This window comes from Helicoverpa armigera, chromosome 3, assembly GCF_030705265.1.
Source record: "Helicoverpa armigera isolate CAAS_96S chromosome 3, ASM3070526v1, whole genome shotgun sequence".
NCBI lineage: Eukaryota > Metazoa > Arthropoda > Insecta > Lepidoptera > Noctuidae > Helicoverpa > Helicoverpa armigera.
This window is the reverse complement of record NC_087122.1, coordinates 8,463,754-8,480,441: the sequence shown is the minus strand read 5'-3', so window position 1 is coordinate 8,480,441 and position 16,688 is coordinate 8,463,754. Positions and strand designations below refer to the sequence as shown.

General features: G+C 36.9%; 3 protein-coding genes across 3 annotated transcripts; all 3 read left to right on the top strand.

Moving 5' to 3' along the window:
• The first annotated feature begins 1,575 nt into the window (after positions 1 to 1,575).
• Positions 1,576 to 5,704, top strand: LOC110375868 (uncharacterized). The gene is made up of 2 exons (XM_021334141.3): positions 1,576 to 1,709; positions 1,857 to 5,704. Exons 1-2 carry the CDS (start codon positions 1,647 to 1,649, stop codon positions 5,589 to 5,591), a joined length of 3,798 nt encoding a protein of 1,265 aa, XP_021189816.3. The 5' UTR covers positions 1,576 to 1,646; the 3' UTR covers positions 5,592 to 5,704.
• Positions 5,705 to 5,839: 135 nt separating this feature from the next.
• LOC110375857 (uncharacterized) lies at positions 5,840 to 11,980 on the top strand. The gene is made up of 11 exons (XM_049836421.2): positions 5,840 to 5,891; positions 6,214 to 6,327; positions 8,452 to 8,583; positions 8,738 to 8,849; positions 9,741 to 9,884; positions 10,313 to 10,368; positions 10,443 to 10,532; positions 10,834 to 10,925; positions 11,127 to 11,412; positions 11,494 to 11,681; positions 11,756 to 11,980. Exons 1-11 carry the CDS (start codon positions 5,840 to 5,842, stop codon positions 11,978 to 11,980), a joined length of 1,491 nt encoding a protein of 496 aa, XP_049692378.2.
• A 548-nt stretch (positions 11,981 to 12,528) lies between these two features.
• On the top strand, positions 12,529 to 16,591 carry LOC110375867 (uncharacterized). Its single transcript, XM_064043038.1, has 10 exons — positions 12,529 to 12,579; positions 13,269 to 13,455; positions 13,725 to 13,836; positions 13,976 to 14,119; positions 14,458 to 14,513; positions 14,585 to 14,674; positions 14,799 to 14,890; positions 15,126 to 15,411; positions 15,488 to 15,675; positions 16,367 to 16,591. The coding sequence occupies exons 1-10, from the start codon at positions 12,529 to 12,531 to the stop codon at positions 16,589 to 16,591; spliced, it is 1,431 nt and encodes a 476-aa protein (XP_063899108.1).
• The last annotated feature ends 97 nt before the right edge of the window (positions 16,592 to 16,688 follow it).

Here is a 16,688-nt window from a genome sequence, read left to right as displayed (position 1 = left end):
AAAGCTACTGCTTGGGCGTCATTGCATTTTTTTATGGGAGCTTTTTCCCATCTGGACGACGTGAACATTAAAAAAAAATATATTGGCTAACAAAATTGTTTATATAAGCTTCAACAAGATTATATGGTATACATTTTTTGTCACGCGTTTTATACATGTCAACTATGTTTATAACTCAAGTCTATCTATCACGATAGTATCAGAAATTTTAGTAATAACTGTCCTTTCTGCTATGATAGATCGATCACAATAATATGGTATTACATTATGTGGTCGTTTACAAGAACTGCGTCCGGTATACAAATGAGGGTTTGTGGCTGTAGATCTGTATTCTCGTATATTATCTGATACGAGAACTCAACTTTTTCAAAAACCTAAGACTGCTTGATTAAAAGCTGACTCACAACCAAAACAATGCTGTATAAAGCTTCAACAATATGATGTGCCTACGAAGTTATCTGGCAAAAATTAATAACCAAAACCGTACCAACATAAACCTTGATAACAGAATTGGTGAGTGCATAGATAAAATAGTAGTTACATTTTATTATCAAGATAAAAATCACTATAGAAATCCTGTTTATGGAAACTACTTAATATTAGGCGTAGTACAGTCTACAAGAGATAAGGACGAAGTTTATATTGTATTGACATAGCTAAAAGCCGCGCTCAATGGTTCTTCAAGCCGATAAGGGAATTCACCCGCTGTTACTCAATGCAATCCACGTAAATAAAGCCAAGTGCTCATCACAACGTGGCGTAAAATCAATGAATACATAAAGATATCATATCGTGTACATGTGAGCAGTAATGACACTGACGTTAATATATCCCGATACAGGATGATACAGCGTGTGTCAAAACAGAAAGTTAGTAATGAATTGTTCTTTGGATACAAAATTGCCCTTTTAGTGAAAAAAATAATTACAAAGACGTTTTAAAATATTAGGTAGGTTTGCTTTGCAAAAGGAAAGTTTCATCAATCAAATAACAGTATCACACTTCTTCTTTTGTTCTAACTATTAACTTTAAACTAAACACATAATAAAAGAAATACGCGATAAAAAACAAAAAGATAGAAAATGTGACATCTGAGTAGATTAAATAAGTTGCTTGTAAGCACATTGCTACGTACGTAATCAAAGGCATTGAAAGAAGTAGTACCTATTTGAAAAATAAGAGCTCTTTCGAAAGCTTTTTGTTACTAGTTCGATGGAACTTTAATCGGTAGCAACAAATAGCATCAGTTGTAATAAACGTAGAATTTTCCCACTATAAGAGACAGTAAAATTCTTGCTATAAAGACAAAAAAAGTTCCTAAGGTGTTTGTAGTGCCACTTCTTCCTACTAATAACACATAAGAAGTAGTGAACGATATGTGTTTTTGGGGATTTTCTCATGTTTCAGCCTACATTGAAAAAACGCGTTTTTGTTTTTGATGATTGCGAAATATTTTGTAAAGGTCGCGTATTTTTGTTATAGATATTTTTGAAAACACCATGTATAAGTAAGTAAATATAACGTAATCTGCACAATGCCACTAACGCAAAAATATTTCAATCGTGGTTGGATCACGGGAAAAGTGGCCGAGCTTAAGCTACCTGAAAAGTAATGAATATAATATCATAGTGAACTTCGTTGACATCATGATCGAATTTGTGCATCGAACAATACTCGTACTCTTTTCCATTTTTCATTATACAATTCAGGTGAGATAAGTATTTTATATTTTCAATATTTATAAAGTAGAGCAAAATGTGTACTTTAGGAATTACATTCTTATTATAACGCAGATGACATACTAAGTGACAGTGGAGATGATTATGTTTCTAACTAGATTTTTCGTCGAATTCTAGATCTGTCCAGAAGAAATTTCACATTCTGGAATCAGTGTGACTTGGCATCAAACACCAACAGCAAACAACATAGAATCGGATCCGCTTTGTTACCGCAATGAGACCTTAGTGAAGAGGAACTGTTCCAATTCTGGATGGACACCAAGTCTGGACGACGTCGGACCATGTTTGAAAGTGGTTAAGTATTTCGACATTAATTCGTGCCCACCAGGATATCACAAAATCTCGGAAAATAACAATGCGTACTGTTACCAAATTGGTGAACCCTCCGCTTGGAACTCACCCTGTTTTGCGAGCGGTGGAGCCTCAGTTATAACGGATTTATCTGCTGCAGAAATTGAATATCTATTAAATTCCCTTAAAGCAACAAACACATCTAGATATTTTTGGCTCCCCGCAATGAGACAAAAACTATTTCATCCCGTAGTGTGGACCATTCCAGGGCCGAACTGGGGTCAACGTGTTGAAGGAAGTGACTTCTTGAGCGTAATCGCATCATTCTCAAAAAACTGTTTGGTACTGGACATAGAACTAGGATTGCTGCTAACTGAGGCATGTGCTAAAATATATCCTAGCTTATGTTTTTACATAAATGACCTTTACTATCCAACTCAATGTCCCGATGGATATCACTCATTTAGATTCAAACTTGATAACGGAACCTGTTATGGCATTGAAAAATCGGAACAAGCAATGTCCTATAATGATTTTATTCGAGAAAAGTGCCCAAAACCCATGTATCATAGTGAATATGAACTAACAAGATTCATATTTAAGAAAATTTCTGAAATATCTCGGTTGCCGGATGACGTTTGGTGCTGGTTCAAAGCATTTGACGACACCCATTTCCTCAATAAACCAGGCAAGGAATATGAACGAGGTGGTGGTCCTTTAAGCATTGAAGAATCTCTTTTCGGGGGTATTATAAACAACGCTGGTGTATTGGGTTTGATCAATTCTAGCTCGGTACTGCCTTGTATGCTCTGTGAAATGGAAGTCATTTATGGGAAAACAGAATTAATGTTTGAATACAACGAAGTACAAAAACGAATATTTCTAACAGTTTATTACCCTTCCGGATTATGGAAATATGACAGTAATGACAAAGGAATCCAATGCTTCTCTGACGCAAAGGGCTTTGTAAAAGTGGTCGATGTGAATGATATTCCATTTATCGAGATAAAATCTGTTTTAAAAGAAGAAATCGACTTGGGCCAAATTGAAAAAATTGTATATATTATTGATCTAGTTACCGACAGCTCTGCTCAGTACTGGTGTGAGGGGCATACTATAAACTTTTCGTTTATAGCAACAGAAAAAATTGTAGCCAATCCCAAAGGCAACAAGGTTCATGTGTTTGCTCTGGTTATCAAACATTATGTATTACCTGACGATATTGAAGACTTAGATAATCTAACTGATTTGATAACTAACGTTACAAATATATTTTCAGCTAATAAAGTTCTTCTGATGGATATTTTCGATTATTCATTAGATCATATGATGATTCTATTGCATTTACATGTGGATATTGAAGATGTACATAAAGATGAAAGCCTTAACATCCAGGACACATTTTCTTCATTACAACATAAAGCAATAGTGGAATTACCTAAGTACAACTATACTTTTGTAAATTTATCGAGTTCAATTTACTGTTTGCCAACAACGTCAGGTGATGCTATTGAGCTAGACTGGGAGATGACTCCTATTGGTCACATTTCAGCACCAAAACAATTTTGCCTTCAAGCTAATGGATTACCAGTGAAGAGACGTTGCATGGGATCTTATGTGTTGGGCGGACTGTGGGGAGCTGTAGAGGGTTCTTGTGATAGCACTTATGAACCATCAAATACTACGGCTTTCCTCTACTTATTTGTAAAGAGGCAGATGCCTGATTACACCTCGAATTTTCTAACTGATGGTCTTAATTTTGTACTGGGTGATACAGATATAATAATTCCTGCTGATATTTATTATTTGTCGATGTCTTTACAAAGTGTTTTAGATCTTGCTGAGGAAAATGCAACATCTGTAGATACCGGGGATATTGATAATATTGCTTGGGTCATGGATAGGATGATGATTCTTGATTATAATTATTTACGTTTAGCACAAACTCTTAATTCAACCAATGTCATATTAGATTCGGTAAGCGATATTATAGAACTGATAGCACAAAGAAGTTTAAATAATTCTAGTGAATTAACAGATTTCTCATACCAGATTGCATCAAAGCCTCAATTTGCTGTTCAAATAACGTACCCAGAATATAATAACATAACTGGCATAGCGGTAATCAGAAATTCAATCACCGATACTTTTTCTGACATGCTCATTAAGCCATTATACAAAAACACTAGCTTGGAAGAAATCCTTTCTCTGGAAAACTTAGAAATAGCAACTTGGTTACCTGAAAACGTTTTAGAAACTCTCCAACTGATCAGTAATGACAGTGATAACAATTCTTTTAAAAAAGAGTTTTTGCATGTAATAATCACGGTATTTTATAATGACGCTATTTTTCAAGAACTAGCTACTAACAAGCATGTCATAAACAGCCGTATTGTTGGAATCTCAATCCCCGACTATATGTCAAACTTAGAATATCCTGTTCCGCTTGTCTTTAAACAAATAAATCAGACAGGAAAGACTGATTGTGGCTACTGGGACTTCCAACCACACTTTTTAAATCATCTTTTAGGCTCTTGGAAAAAACAAGGATGTTTTGTAGTTAAAGTAATTAATGATACCACTGTATGTGAATGTTACCATCTCACTCATTTTGGTCAATTGCTGCTCATACCAAATAGTGACAATGAAGATGACATTTTCCATCAAAGAAAACATCACACTGCTTTGAACATAATAACTTTAGTTGGTAGTTTTATGTCACTGATAGGCATTATTGGTATATGGATAACAGCATTAGTTTTTAGCAACTGGAGAAAAAAAGCTGGAACAAAAGTTCTATTACAGTTGTCAACTGCTATAGCTCTACCTTTAGTATTTATTTTAGTGTTTAACTTAGATTCTTCTATGTTTACTCAAATAGATGGTATGTATGTAGTAGCTAAAAATAAAAGACCTGTTTGTATTGCTTTAGGGGCATTGTTGCACTTTTCGATATTGTCTAGTTTCATGTGGATGCTAATCACGGCCATTTTACAATTCATTAGATACGTCAGGGTTTTAGGTGTCAGTAGGCCGTCGAGATTTATGTGTAAGTTCACTTTGATTGGTTGGGGTATACCTTTATTACCCGTTATTGTTACTTTAGCACTTGATGCGGAAAACTATGTTCCTGAATCATCAGCGTTAAGAAGTATTTGTTACCCAAATGGCTACTATTTAATTGCAGGTGTTGTACTGCCAATATGTATAATATTGGGCATTAATGTTACCTTATTCATTTTAGTTCTTCATGCAATTTCTCGCGGATCCGATCAAAAAATGAAAACTACGGATATGGATCTAGTCGGTGCACAGTTGAGGGTGTCAACATTTTTATTTTTCTTATTGGGTCTAACATGGATTTTTGGCATATTTTCGTTTACAAACCATTTGCTTTGGTCATATCTTTTTTGTCTGACATCAACACTACAAGGTTTTGTATTGTTCATATACTTCATAATATGTGATCCAAATACACGTAACCTTTGGATAACGTTGATGAAACCACAATTTATATCTAGCTCTTCTAGGAATAGTATTACAAGTATAAGTAATGGATAAACTGAAAGGGGATGAATTAACACGCTTATTTGAATTAGTTTGTATTTTAGTTTTAGGCACTTATCCTAACTTTAAATGTAAATTATTTTAAAATAAAATATGAGTTAATTTTCTGTATTTGTCTTTTATTTCCTAAAGCAATAAGACACATTTTGCTTTGAGTATTTCATGATACATTCAAATCGTAGGAATGAGAAACTAACAAACAAACCTAAAAGGAATTTAATGTTTTTTCCAAATAGTAAGCAATGTATGGAGGTAGCTTAGGACTGATCACAATCGTAGACAAGTCACAGATAGGTTAGTTGTGGTTTCGGCTGCTTAGAGAAATTGATATTCTTAAAAATAAAATCATGCGTAACTGTGCGACTTACATAACATTATTGTTACTATTTTTCGGTAAGTCATTAATTAACTTATATCTTAAGAGTTCGAATAATGGTTCAAACATAATCTGTGTAAACGTAAAAAAAATAGTTTTTGTTCTACATACACATTACTATTTTTAACCCGATATTCAGAAATTCAAGATTATGACTTTTTTTTACGAATGGGTAGGTAATCTTAAAGAAGTAATGTTTTATGTCAAGTTTATCATTTGAGACTGTTAAATTTTATGTAGTGATCGCCGTATCTGGGTGGAAGGCCGTTCCTGCGAGCCAAGCGATGTACGCGCTGCGAACAGCGCATTATGGCCCAACCGAGGGCCTGGTTGATGACGACGCGCTACCCAGAAGTAAGTACATAGGTACATTACTTACTAAATAATTGAACCGACTTCCCAAAAAGGAGGAGGTTCTCAAATCGGCCGGCAAAATTAACTTAGGAACATCCATTAGACACCGACTTCTAGGCCGCTGCACCTAAATTTTTCTTTTGGCTTTTTAGTGTTTTGAGAAGTCGGTTTAATTTTTAGTAAAAAAAGTCTACTTTACGTTTAACTTAAGACTACTTTTCGAAATTAATAGTAATACCTAACATATTATACGCCTATAGCTCACAAAACATAAAGATTGACGATTTTTGTGATAATCAATAATTTAAATATTCTCAATCGTTACAATAACATTATAAAATTTTATAGAAAATCTCAGACTACTTTTTCGGATTTTAATGAAAAGAATAGGGCAGCAAGCCTCATAAAATATCGAAGTTTCGTATTTTAGAATACTTCCTTATAATCCAAATCTTTCAGATACCTTACACAGTGTCTACAAGTTTGGCTGGTGTACACCTGATGTCATTCAAAAAGTATTTTTGCGCAAAAGAGCCAACATCACATTGTCAGACTTTCAGTCAACACAGGCTACTTACATTTATGTAAGTTCAACACTTTTATAAACTCTGACAAGGCAAATAACTATTTATAAAGTTCTAGAAGTAGCATCATTATCTCCCGAGCCTTTTCCCAATTATGTTGGGGTCGGCTTCCAGTCTAACCGGATGTAGCCGATTACCAGTGTTTTACAAGGAGTGACTGCCCTATCTGACCTCCTCAACCCAGTTACTCAGGCAACCCAATACCCCTTGGTAAGACTGGTGTTATATTTACTGGCTTCCGACTACCCGTAACGACTTCCAAGGATGTTCAATGACATCCGGACCTACAGTTTTATGCGCCCTCCGAAACACAGTCATCGGTGTCCAAGATATGCTTAGGAAGTGCATACAAACTTAGAAAAGTTGCATTGGTACTTGCCTGACCTGGAATCAACCCCACGCAGTCGTACTTGAGAGGTTGGTTTTTTACCCACTAGGCCACCACGACGTTTTGTACAAGAAGTATATGAATAAGAAAAACTCGGGTGAGAGATTTTTGGCAGGAAAAACTGCCCAAGTATTTAGATAGTAGCTATATGCAAATGAAAAAGTGATTATTGTCCCTTTCAGTTATTAGAAGATGGAGAGACAATAAGATACTGGCTTGCATGCATCGTGATGAAGATCTACGTGCCTCGCAAGTACATGTTCCGAAAAAGTCGTTTGCCACTGTACTACTGTCAAGGAGACCTGCATTTCGTATGGAAGCTGACGTTCCAAAAAATCGACCTACACGAATTCTATCTTCACTACCTCCTTAACATACCAGCGAACTTCTTCTTTGAATTCTATCATGCTACTCCTTTATAAAGTTACTAGTGGTTGCCCGCGACTTCGTAGGCGTATATTTTTTTTTCGTGAACGGGATAACTACCAATTTTAAATCCCTCCCTCAACAAACAAATTCTTCAGCTTTATTAGTATAGATAGAAGATAGAATATAGAAGAGATATTGCTAAGATTAAATTGTTCATAAACCTCCATATAATATTTCTCATTAAATAAAGTTTAGATGCCGCACATTTTTTTAAATTATGTTATCCCTTTCAATTGAGCCACTTACTCTAATTTTGTGGGCCTGGGTAGGATACTTTATTTAATTACTCTAGTTTTGTTATATACCTAGTAATTCAGTCAAAAAGTCGCTGAAATTATTTCCAGATATTTGGAAGATTCTCGATGTACCAATGTGATTTCCTCTCATTATGAAAATAATGTCTTCAATTTCCATTCCTTCCTCATGTTACAATATACAATTTAACAAAACAAACAACTGAATACAGCGCGGTTGGAATAAAATTAACAGTTTGACTTCATACGGGGAGCATGTACGATTCGAAGCTTAAAGCTCTTTGCATTATATGTTTGTATCTTTTTTTTGTATTTATTAATTTTATATTTACGTTACCGTAACTCAATTAAAAGAAAAAAAAACTCTAAATATGATTTTTATACCTTCACTTTTTTGACAACTACAATTAAAATAATTAAAAAAACTAGTATATTATATGAAATTATGACGTCTGTGTTACCGATACAGTATGTGTGCCTGCAACTTTGTGTCTCATCCGAGACTTCTCGATGTGCCATGATGACTTCGACTCGGAGCCGGCAGATGGCGTGCTCAAAGAACATACATTCAAGTGGGTTGGCTTTATGCAGTACATACATGGTAAGTTGTTAAATACGTCTTACAATAAAAAATATAAAAAAAAAACTTTCAAAAAAGTGATACTGATAGTTTTTATATCCAAATAAAATGGATTGCAAGAGACAAAGATTTTCGGTCACTTTTTCGAGCCGAAACAATTTTTTTTTGGTTACAGTGACGACGGGCTTCAATCATCACAGCAAGGCTCCGCGCGTGGTCCTCGTTCACAAGCAGTTTGCGCTCGGCACAGCTGCAAGCTTGGCGACCCTTCCCAAGAACTATAAACCGTATGACATTTTTATTTAATACTAACCAACTTAAATAATGCTCAATCCTTCTCCGTGTGAGAGGAGGCCTGTGCCCAGCAGTGGGACGATAAAAAGGCTTTCACTGTAACTAACCAACTTAATACTGACGCGTTAAAATTACTTCTAAGGGCCTCCTGTCCTCGTAAACCAATTCGATCCACCAATTCAGCATTCGAACTAGGAACTAGGAAACTAGGAAGCCTTATAGTTTCGCCATGTCCGTCTGTCCGGCCGTCCGTCCGTCCGTCTCAGTTAGCGTCGTCACTACAGAGCTGAAATTTGGTATCAATATGATCTTTAATCACGCCAATAAAGTGCTACACGTGAAGAGGTGAGCGTTTTCTTTTTCATTCCAACTCTAACGTGTTATATATCGTTGAATAGGTATTTAAAAATGAATAGGAGTTCACTCAAATATTTTTCAAAGTAATCGCCCCGAAAGTTTAAAAAAAGAGGGTCAGGAGGGAGAGGACAAGTCACCTACGTTCAACTTTTATACATAAAAAATAGAAATAATAGTGAAAACTAGTTGAACTGTTCAATTCGTGGAGTCAGGTGCCTGGTGCCTAACGTCATCATGTCAGCACCGGCTTTCTTTAAAAATCAGCGCTGAGGCTCTGTACTGTACAGGGTCTCATGTGTTCTCTTTTTCTAGTTTTGTGTTATTCTTGTGGTTTAATTTACAGTTTGTACTATTTTTGTGTTGTTTTTGTGTCACATCGGCGTAGAGATGCGGCTGTACTTTGAGCACATACATTTTTTCTGAGTTGATGGGATAGTATGGGCCATACTCGGGAAACTACGGAACCCCACAATTAGCGTGACCCGGCACGATCTTGGCCGGTTTTTTTTCTTTTGTATTTATTTCAGGGGTAATGTCATATTTGGTGATTATGAAAGAGACGAAGCAGATTGTGGGATATCTCGAGAGCAACTTAAGATGGGTTTGCGCTGTGCACGCGCCTATATAGAAATACCAGCCCATGATGTAACACCTCACCCGGAATATACCAGGTATTTATGTGAAAGGTTAATAAAATCCGTCTACATTTTTAAAAACGAGTCTTTGGGTCCAAAATCTGATAAGTGAGCTAGTCAAAATCATGTACACTTTCTTAAAAGTGTTGAATACATATCTGTAACGTGCAAGTTCCAATGTAATGAACCTACTAATCCATAATAATATTTGTGTCGCCATTTCATTAAAGTTGTCTCAAAAGGGCTTCAGCGTGTTGGCTTCGGCCCCACGTTCGCCTCCCAAAAATCCGGGACTCTGTAGTCCCGAGGTCAGAAAGAGACTTGCAAATAATAATCTGTTTTAGTAAGAGCTCCCAAATGATTGCTCTTCTTTATAAGGATTAAGGCGCAAGGTACACAATACATATACTATAAAAGTAAAATACAATTCACAAAAAGCATCATTTAATATACTTTCATTTTAGATTCGGAATCAGCAACAGCCTGGCTCTCGTTAGATTTATTCGGCCACTGAGGTCACGTAAGTATGTTCTTTGAGTCGTGTTGGTGATTATTATCTATTGCTGAAAATCATCTTGAATTTTGGCCTTTCAGACTATATGTCCCCAGTATGTTTACCATCCCTAACTGAACGGGCGAGAAAGAAAAATAATAGAAACGTGTTTTTAGTGGACTACATCAGCAGTAAGTTTAGTTTCAAACGAAGTTTTGAGCAATAGACGAAGCCGTGCTTAAAAATATACAGGAATTAATTTTATTCAGTGCGCAAACTTTGTCAATTTGTAGTTAAATAAGTTTTATAGATACGTATATTTTTATTATGTTGTGTTTTAGTACAAAAAATAAAAGTTATTGATAGCGAAAGATGTTTATTTTGCAACCGATTGAACGGTGACAGTCGTCATATGTAGTATTCATATTCATTCCTGTATTATGTCTGAAATAATAATTTCGCCAGAAGTAACGTTGTTTAAAAATATTTCAGCTGTACCAAGAGATTTCGAATTCGAAAGATTAGCTAAGAAAACCCTGAAATTATATACACATAGACAATGTAAACGGCATCGAGCGAAAGCGGTACAGTATTAGTTCTTTATTTTTCAAAATCACTTGACTAATCAGAAGCCAGAAAGTCTGACAACCCATCATGCGGTTACGTGTTGCTCGGAAATGGGGATGATGACATCGTATAGGCCATAGGCAGACACCGTGTTGAGGATGATATAACTATAACCAGTAGCATACGAAGTATCAGTAAGATTAAATTCATGGTTTCAGAAACTGGGAAGTGAAGGTGTGTCCAATGCATTATGCACCTCAGGGTGCGGGGTTCGACCGGGGGCACCCATCATCAGCCACGCCGTAGATGGGGCCTATGAGCTGATTGGAATAGCCGTCGGAGGGTCGCCCTGCACTCGGCGCTCCATGCGTAGGCGCCTCAATGTTGAACCACCTATCTATATAGATGTGTACCCCTACGTCGCTTGGATTATGAACGTTATTATGGCTTTTCAAGTTCCCAATCCATACCCACTAAATGTTATGCAACTTGATTCTGGGCCGAGTAAGTGTGCATTCGTAATTTAGTCATAGTTATAGTAAAAAATATTTTTTTTGAACTAATTAAACCCACAATTTGTTTAAGGTGTGGCCATTAACAGATCCTTTTTGAGAAAAAGGAAAAGGGAGAAGTCTGGTTGGCGTTCTCGTACATTTATGAGCGGTAATTTATGCTTTAAGAGTTTAAGAAAACAGAAAAAAGCTGCATTTTTTTACTCCGAAAGGTTTGAAGTTAATGCCGAAAAAGGAGCTAAACTAAACGTTATAATGAAGGTACGATATTTTCAAACACCAAATATTTTTATTGCCAATCATAAAATCAACCAATGAAACGAATTATATTTTAGCTTTCTGCGGGTATTGAATGTACAATAGTCTGTGCTCGACTGCTGTTGCCCAGCCGTCTTACTGAGCCTACGATAACTGGAGTTGGTACCTACAACATTACAATAAGGTTCGACACAGAGTGGTTTCCATACTCGTTCTATTTTGCCTTGGCACTTGATGGTCAAAACACTACGACAGAAAACTTCCATAATTGGTTACCTGATCGCAAACATGGTTTCTGGTAATGTAAATCAGTATATAATAAATCAGTTAAGTTCTGTTGATTGGTTTTATTTCAGTTTGTGAAGTATGTAAGATAAGGACATCAAAAACATCTCTACTACTACAGAATTTTTCGAGTTAGGCAATAGTGTTTAACAGTACTATCTGAATTTTGATACCTAAATAGCAACCAGGCACAAGAGGTTATTCAACAAAACAGTAATTTAGCGTTGGGTCTGAATACACAAAAGGTAGTCTGAAATAATAGGGTGACTTATGACTTTAGGCGGATTCCACAGCTACTGTATCTTGGTCATTCAGACCCTTGTCTTCATTTGTGGCGGCGGGAAAACTTGATGGTGGAGTGGAAGGTCCTTGGGGCTCTTGGGGTCCCTGGGGTGCCTGATGAAAGGGATTTTTTGGGAATTGAGAAAAACCTGGGATTTGAGGGAATTGCGGGAATGAGTCAGCATCGCCGGTCTGCTGAGAAGGGGGAGAACTCTGTGGGCCTTCAGGATATGATGGGGTGGATTGGCTTGGAAAAGCAGGATTAGCTGGCAATCTGGAGCCAATGCCTGGAGCAAAAGCTAGTCTTAAGGGTAGAATATGTTGGCGGCTGCTGGTATGTAGGAGTGACTGGCTAACCTAATGTTTATATTTTTTCTTCTTACCACCAAAGGTGAATGAAAATACCTTTATAAAGTTATTATTGCTAAGATTAAAAAAGGGCCTCCATATATTTCTCAATAATAAAGTTTAGTTCTGCACACTTTTTTAAATTATGTTAACCCTTTCCCTTGATTTTCTTTTCTTAAACGCGGCTGAGACAATTTCCAGATATTTAGAAGATTCGCGATGTACCTATGTAATTTCCTCTCATTATGAAAACAATGTCGCCAATTTCCATTCCTCACTCATGTTACCACACACAATTTGCTAATCAACAAACAACTGAACACAACACGTTTGGAAGAAAATGATCAGTTTCACTTCGTACGGGAGTATGTTCGATTGGAAGCCTGAAGTTCTTTGTATTATATGTTTGTGTCGTAATTTTTATTTTTTTAGATTTATTATTACAGTAACATATATATATATATATAGTTACAGTTTTTTTTATAGACAAATCTAAGTTATTAACAAAAACAGTGTAAAGGAGCATCTACACGGTGCAAGTAGCTTGCACATTTTGAGGCACATACGCAGGTTACATGCATTTTAAAGACGTGCAGATCTTGCGACTCGAATATGTACCAAAGCAAAATACTCACCCGGTAGCTCTTGTCATTTTCGCATGTTAACTTGCTCCAGCTACATGCACCGTGTAGACGCACCCTAAATGAAATTGTGACGTCTGTGTTACCAGTATGTGTGCCTACAACTCTGTGTCTTATCCGTGACTTCTCAATCTGCCATGATGACTTCGACTCGGAGCCGGCAGATGGCGTGCTCAAAGAACATACATTCAAGTGGGTTGGCTTTGTGCAGTACATACACGGTATGGTTGTTTAAATTAAAAATTCAATTGATATTTATGTTTTTTTAAGTCGTGGTGGCTTAGTGTGCATTTGATTCCAAGTCAATTCCAATGCGACTTTTCTAAGTTTGTAGGTATGTACTTTCTAAGAATATCTTGGACATAAACGACTGTATTTTGGAGGGCATACTGTAGGTACCGGCTGTCTTTCAACATCCTTGGCAGTCGTTACGGGTAGTCAGAAGCCTGTAAGTCTGACACAGCTAAGCAGCTTTTGTTTTTGGCCACAGTGACGACAGGCTTGCCTCATCACCTCAAGGCTCCGCGTGTGGTCCTCGTTCACCAGCAGTTCGCCGTCGCCACCGCTACAGACCTGCTGCACCTTCCCAAAAACTATAAACTGTATGACATTTTTCTTTAATAATAACAAACTTAATACTGACACGTGGAAATAATTTGACTTCTAAAGACTTCTCTTCCTATTGACCTCATCGGCTTCGTCGTTTCGATAAATGGTCGGTTTTTTCTGCCTTTATTTCAGAGGTAATGTCGTATTTGGTGATTATGAGAGAGATGAAGAGGACTGTGGGATATCGCGAGAGCAAATTAAGATTGGTTTGCGATGTGCACGCGCCTACATAGAAATACCACCTCATGATATTACACCTCACCCGGAATATACCAGGTATTTACGTGAGATGATTAAATAAAAACAGGGCCCTACATCTTAAACACGAGTCTTTGGATTCAAAATTTGATAAGTTAGTTTGTCAAAATAAAACACGTTCACAAAACGCAAATAAAGCACGTTCATAAAAGTGTTGAATATCTGTAACGTGCAAGTTTCAGTGTGATGAAACTTAAGATATAATAATATTGCAATTACTAATCTTTTTTAGTAAGAGCTCCCAAATGATTGTTCTTCTCGAGAAAGATAAAGGTACAAGGTACACAATACCTATGCTATAATATAAGTATTAATACAATTCACAATCAGCATCATTTAATAAACTTTCATTTTAGATTCGGAGTCGGCAACAGCCTGGCTCTCGTTAAATTTATTCGGCCACTAAAGTCGCGTAAGTATTTTCTTTGAGTCGTATTTGTGATTATCTACTGATGAAGATTATCTTGAATTTTGACCTTTCAGACTATATGGTCCCGATATGTTTACCATCACTAAGTGAACGAACGAGAAAGAAAAAAAATAAAGCCGTGTTTTTAGTGGACTATATCAGCAGTAAGTTTTGTTTTACTCGAATTTTGAGCAATAGACGAAAATGAGCTTATGCCTAAAATTGATGCCTAAAATAATTTTATTCGTTGTCATTGGTCTTAGGTAATGTTGTTCAAAATATTTTCAGCTGTACCAAGAGATTTTGATGCAGAAAGATTGGCTAAGAAAACCCTCAAATTATATACACATAGAGAATGTAAACGGCATCGAATGAAAGGGGTACAGTATTAGTTTTTTTTTTCAATATCACTTGACTAGTGAGAAGATGATAGAAAGTCTCACCAGACGGTGACGTGTTCCTCGGAAAAGGGGTGGAGACATTGTATAGACAGGCGCTATATGCACAATACTTAGCTGTTCCAATACCTACGGTTTGGAAAAAGACATGTAGAGGACGAAATGACTAGAACAAGTTGCATAAGGAGTGTCAATAAGATTAAATTGATGATTTCAGAAACTGGGAAGTGAAGGCGTGACCCACGTATTATGCACCTCAGGGTGCGGGGTTCGACCGGGGGCACCCATCGTCAGCCACTCCATAGACGGGCCCTATGAGCTTATTGGAATAGCCGCTGGGGGAGCTCCCTGCAGTCGGCGGGCCATGCGTAGGCGCCTCAATAATGAACCACCTCTGTATATAGATGTGTACCCCTACACCACGTGGATTATGAATCTCATCACAGCTTATCACTTACCGAAACCATACCCACAAAATGTGATGCTACTTGAGGCAGGCCCGAGTAAGTGTGCATTCGTAATTTAGTCATAGTTGTAAAAAATATTACTTTTAAGTAATTAATCCACTACTGGTTTCAGGTGTGGGCATTAACAAATCCTTTTTGAGGAAAAGGAAAAAACAGAAGTCTGGTTGGCGTGCTCGTACGTTCATGAGTGGAAATCACTGCTATAAAAGTATGAGAAAACAGAGACGCGCTGCATTTTTTTACTCCGAAAGGTTTGAAGTTAACACCGATCCTCCTGCTAAACTAAACGTTATTATGAAGGTACGATATTTTCGTAAAATGTTCTAATTAATCACCAGTTCTTCATTTTTACTCCGAACGGAGGTTTGTTAAGTGAAATACACGGACCGATCGGCGTCGACTGCTTGAAAGCTACGAAACGCTCGAGCAGTCAAATTACAGAAGGTACGATATTGCTCTAGCGCAGTCAAAGCAGTGTTCTCGCAATTAGCGGTCACCGATGGAATTTCATCATGCTTTAGCGGTACTGCTCGAACACGAAATGAATGACTATAGTTCACTGCGCGGTCGCGGCTTTAAGCAGTCGGTCTCAACTGCTTGAAGCACTAGCTAACACGGTGCCCGCGACTTCGTCTGCGCAGGTTTAGTATTTCGAACAATATGTTTACAAATTGTAGCCTATGTGTTATTCTGATGTATAAGCTATATTATTGTAAAGTTTCATTAAAATCCATTCAGTAGTTTTTGCGTGAAAGAGTAACAAACATCCATACATCCATACATACAAACTTTCGCGTTTATAATATTAGTAGGATTAGCGACCCTCCCTCGCCCTCTTCAATCACTCTGTCTATTAAAAAACCGCTTACAATAATCCATTGCGTACTTTTAAAAGTTAAAAGTTTAAACACACATAGGGATATAGGGGCCGAGAAAGCGACTTTGTTTTATACTATGTAGCTATGTAGTGATGACACTAATAATATTTTAGATTTCTGCGGGTATTGAATGTACAATAGTCTGTGCTCGACTGATGATGCCCAACCGTTTGTCGGTGCCTACGGTAACAGGAGTTGGCGGCTACAACATAACAATAATGTTCGACACAGATTGGTTTCCATACACATTCTACTTTGCCTTGGCACTTGACGGTAAAAACACAACGGCAGAAGACTTCCAGACTTGGTTACCTGAACGCAAAGCTGGTTTCTGGTAATGTGAATCAATATGAAATAAATCAGTTTATGTTCTGTTTATTGGTTTTATTTAATTTTGTAAAGTAAGTAAGATAAGGACATAAAAAGAAAATACTA

What these genes read in the sequence shown, in the direction of transcription:
- LOC110375868 (XM_021334141.3), top strand. Translation starts at nt 1,647, where the DNA reads ATGATCGAATTTGTGCATCGAACAATACTCGTACTCTTTTCCATTTTT. An exon ending in TTTTTCATTATACAATTCAG is followed by an intron (nt 1,710 to 1,856) that starts GTGAGATAAGTA and finishes GTCGAATTCTAG; the next exon opens with ATCTGTCCAGAAGAAATTTC.
- LOC110375867 (XM_064043038.1), top strand. Translation starts at nt 12,529, where the DNA reads ATGCCTGGAGCAAAAGCTAGTCTTAAGGGTAGAATATGTTGGCGGCTG. An exon ending in GAATATGTTGGCGGCTGCTG is followed by an intron (nt 12,580 to 13,268) that starts GTATGTAGGAGT and finishes AACTTGCTCCAG; the next exon opens with CTACATGCACCGTGTAGACG. An exon ending in CTTCCCAAAAACTATAAACT is followed by an intron (nt 13,837 to 13,975) that starts GTATGACATTTT and finishes CCTTTATTTCAG; the next exon opens with AGGTAATGTCGTATTTGGTG.
- LOC110375857 (XM_049836421.2), top strand. Translation starts at nt 5,840, where the DNA reads ATGTATGGAGGTAGCTTAGGACTGATCACAATCGTAGACAAGTCACAG. An exon ending in TTTAGTGGACTACATCAGCA is followed by an intron (nt 10,533 to 10,833) that starts GTAAGTTTAGTT and finishes AAAATATTTCAG; the next exon opens with CTGTACCAAGAGATTTCGAA. An exon ending in GCAACTTGATTCTGGGCCGA is followed by an intron (nt 11,413 to 11,493) that starts GTAAGTGTGCAT and finishes AATTTGTTTAAG; the next exon opens with GTGTGGCCATTAACAGATCC.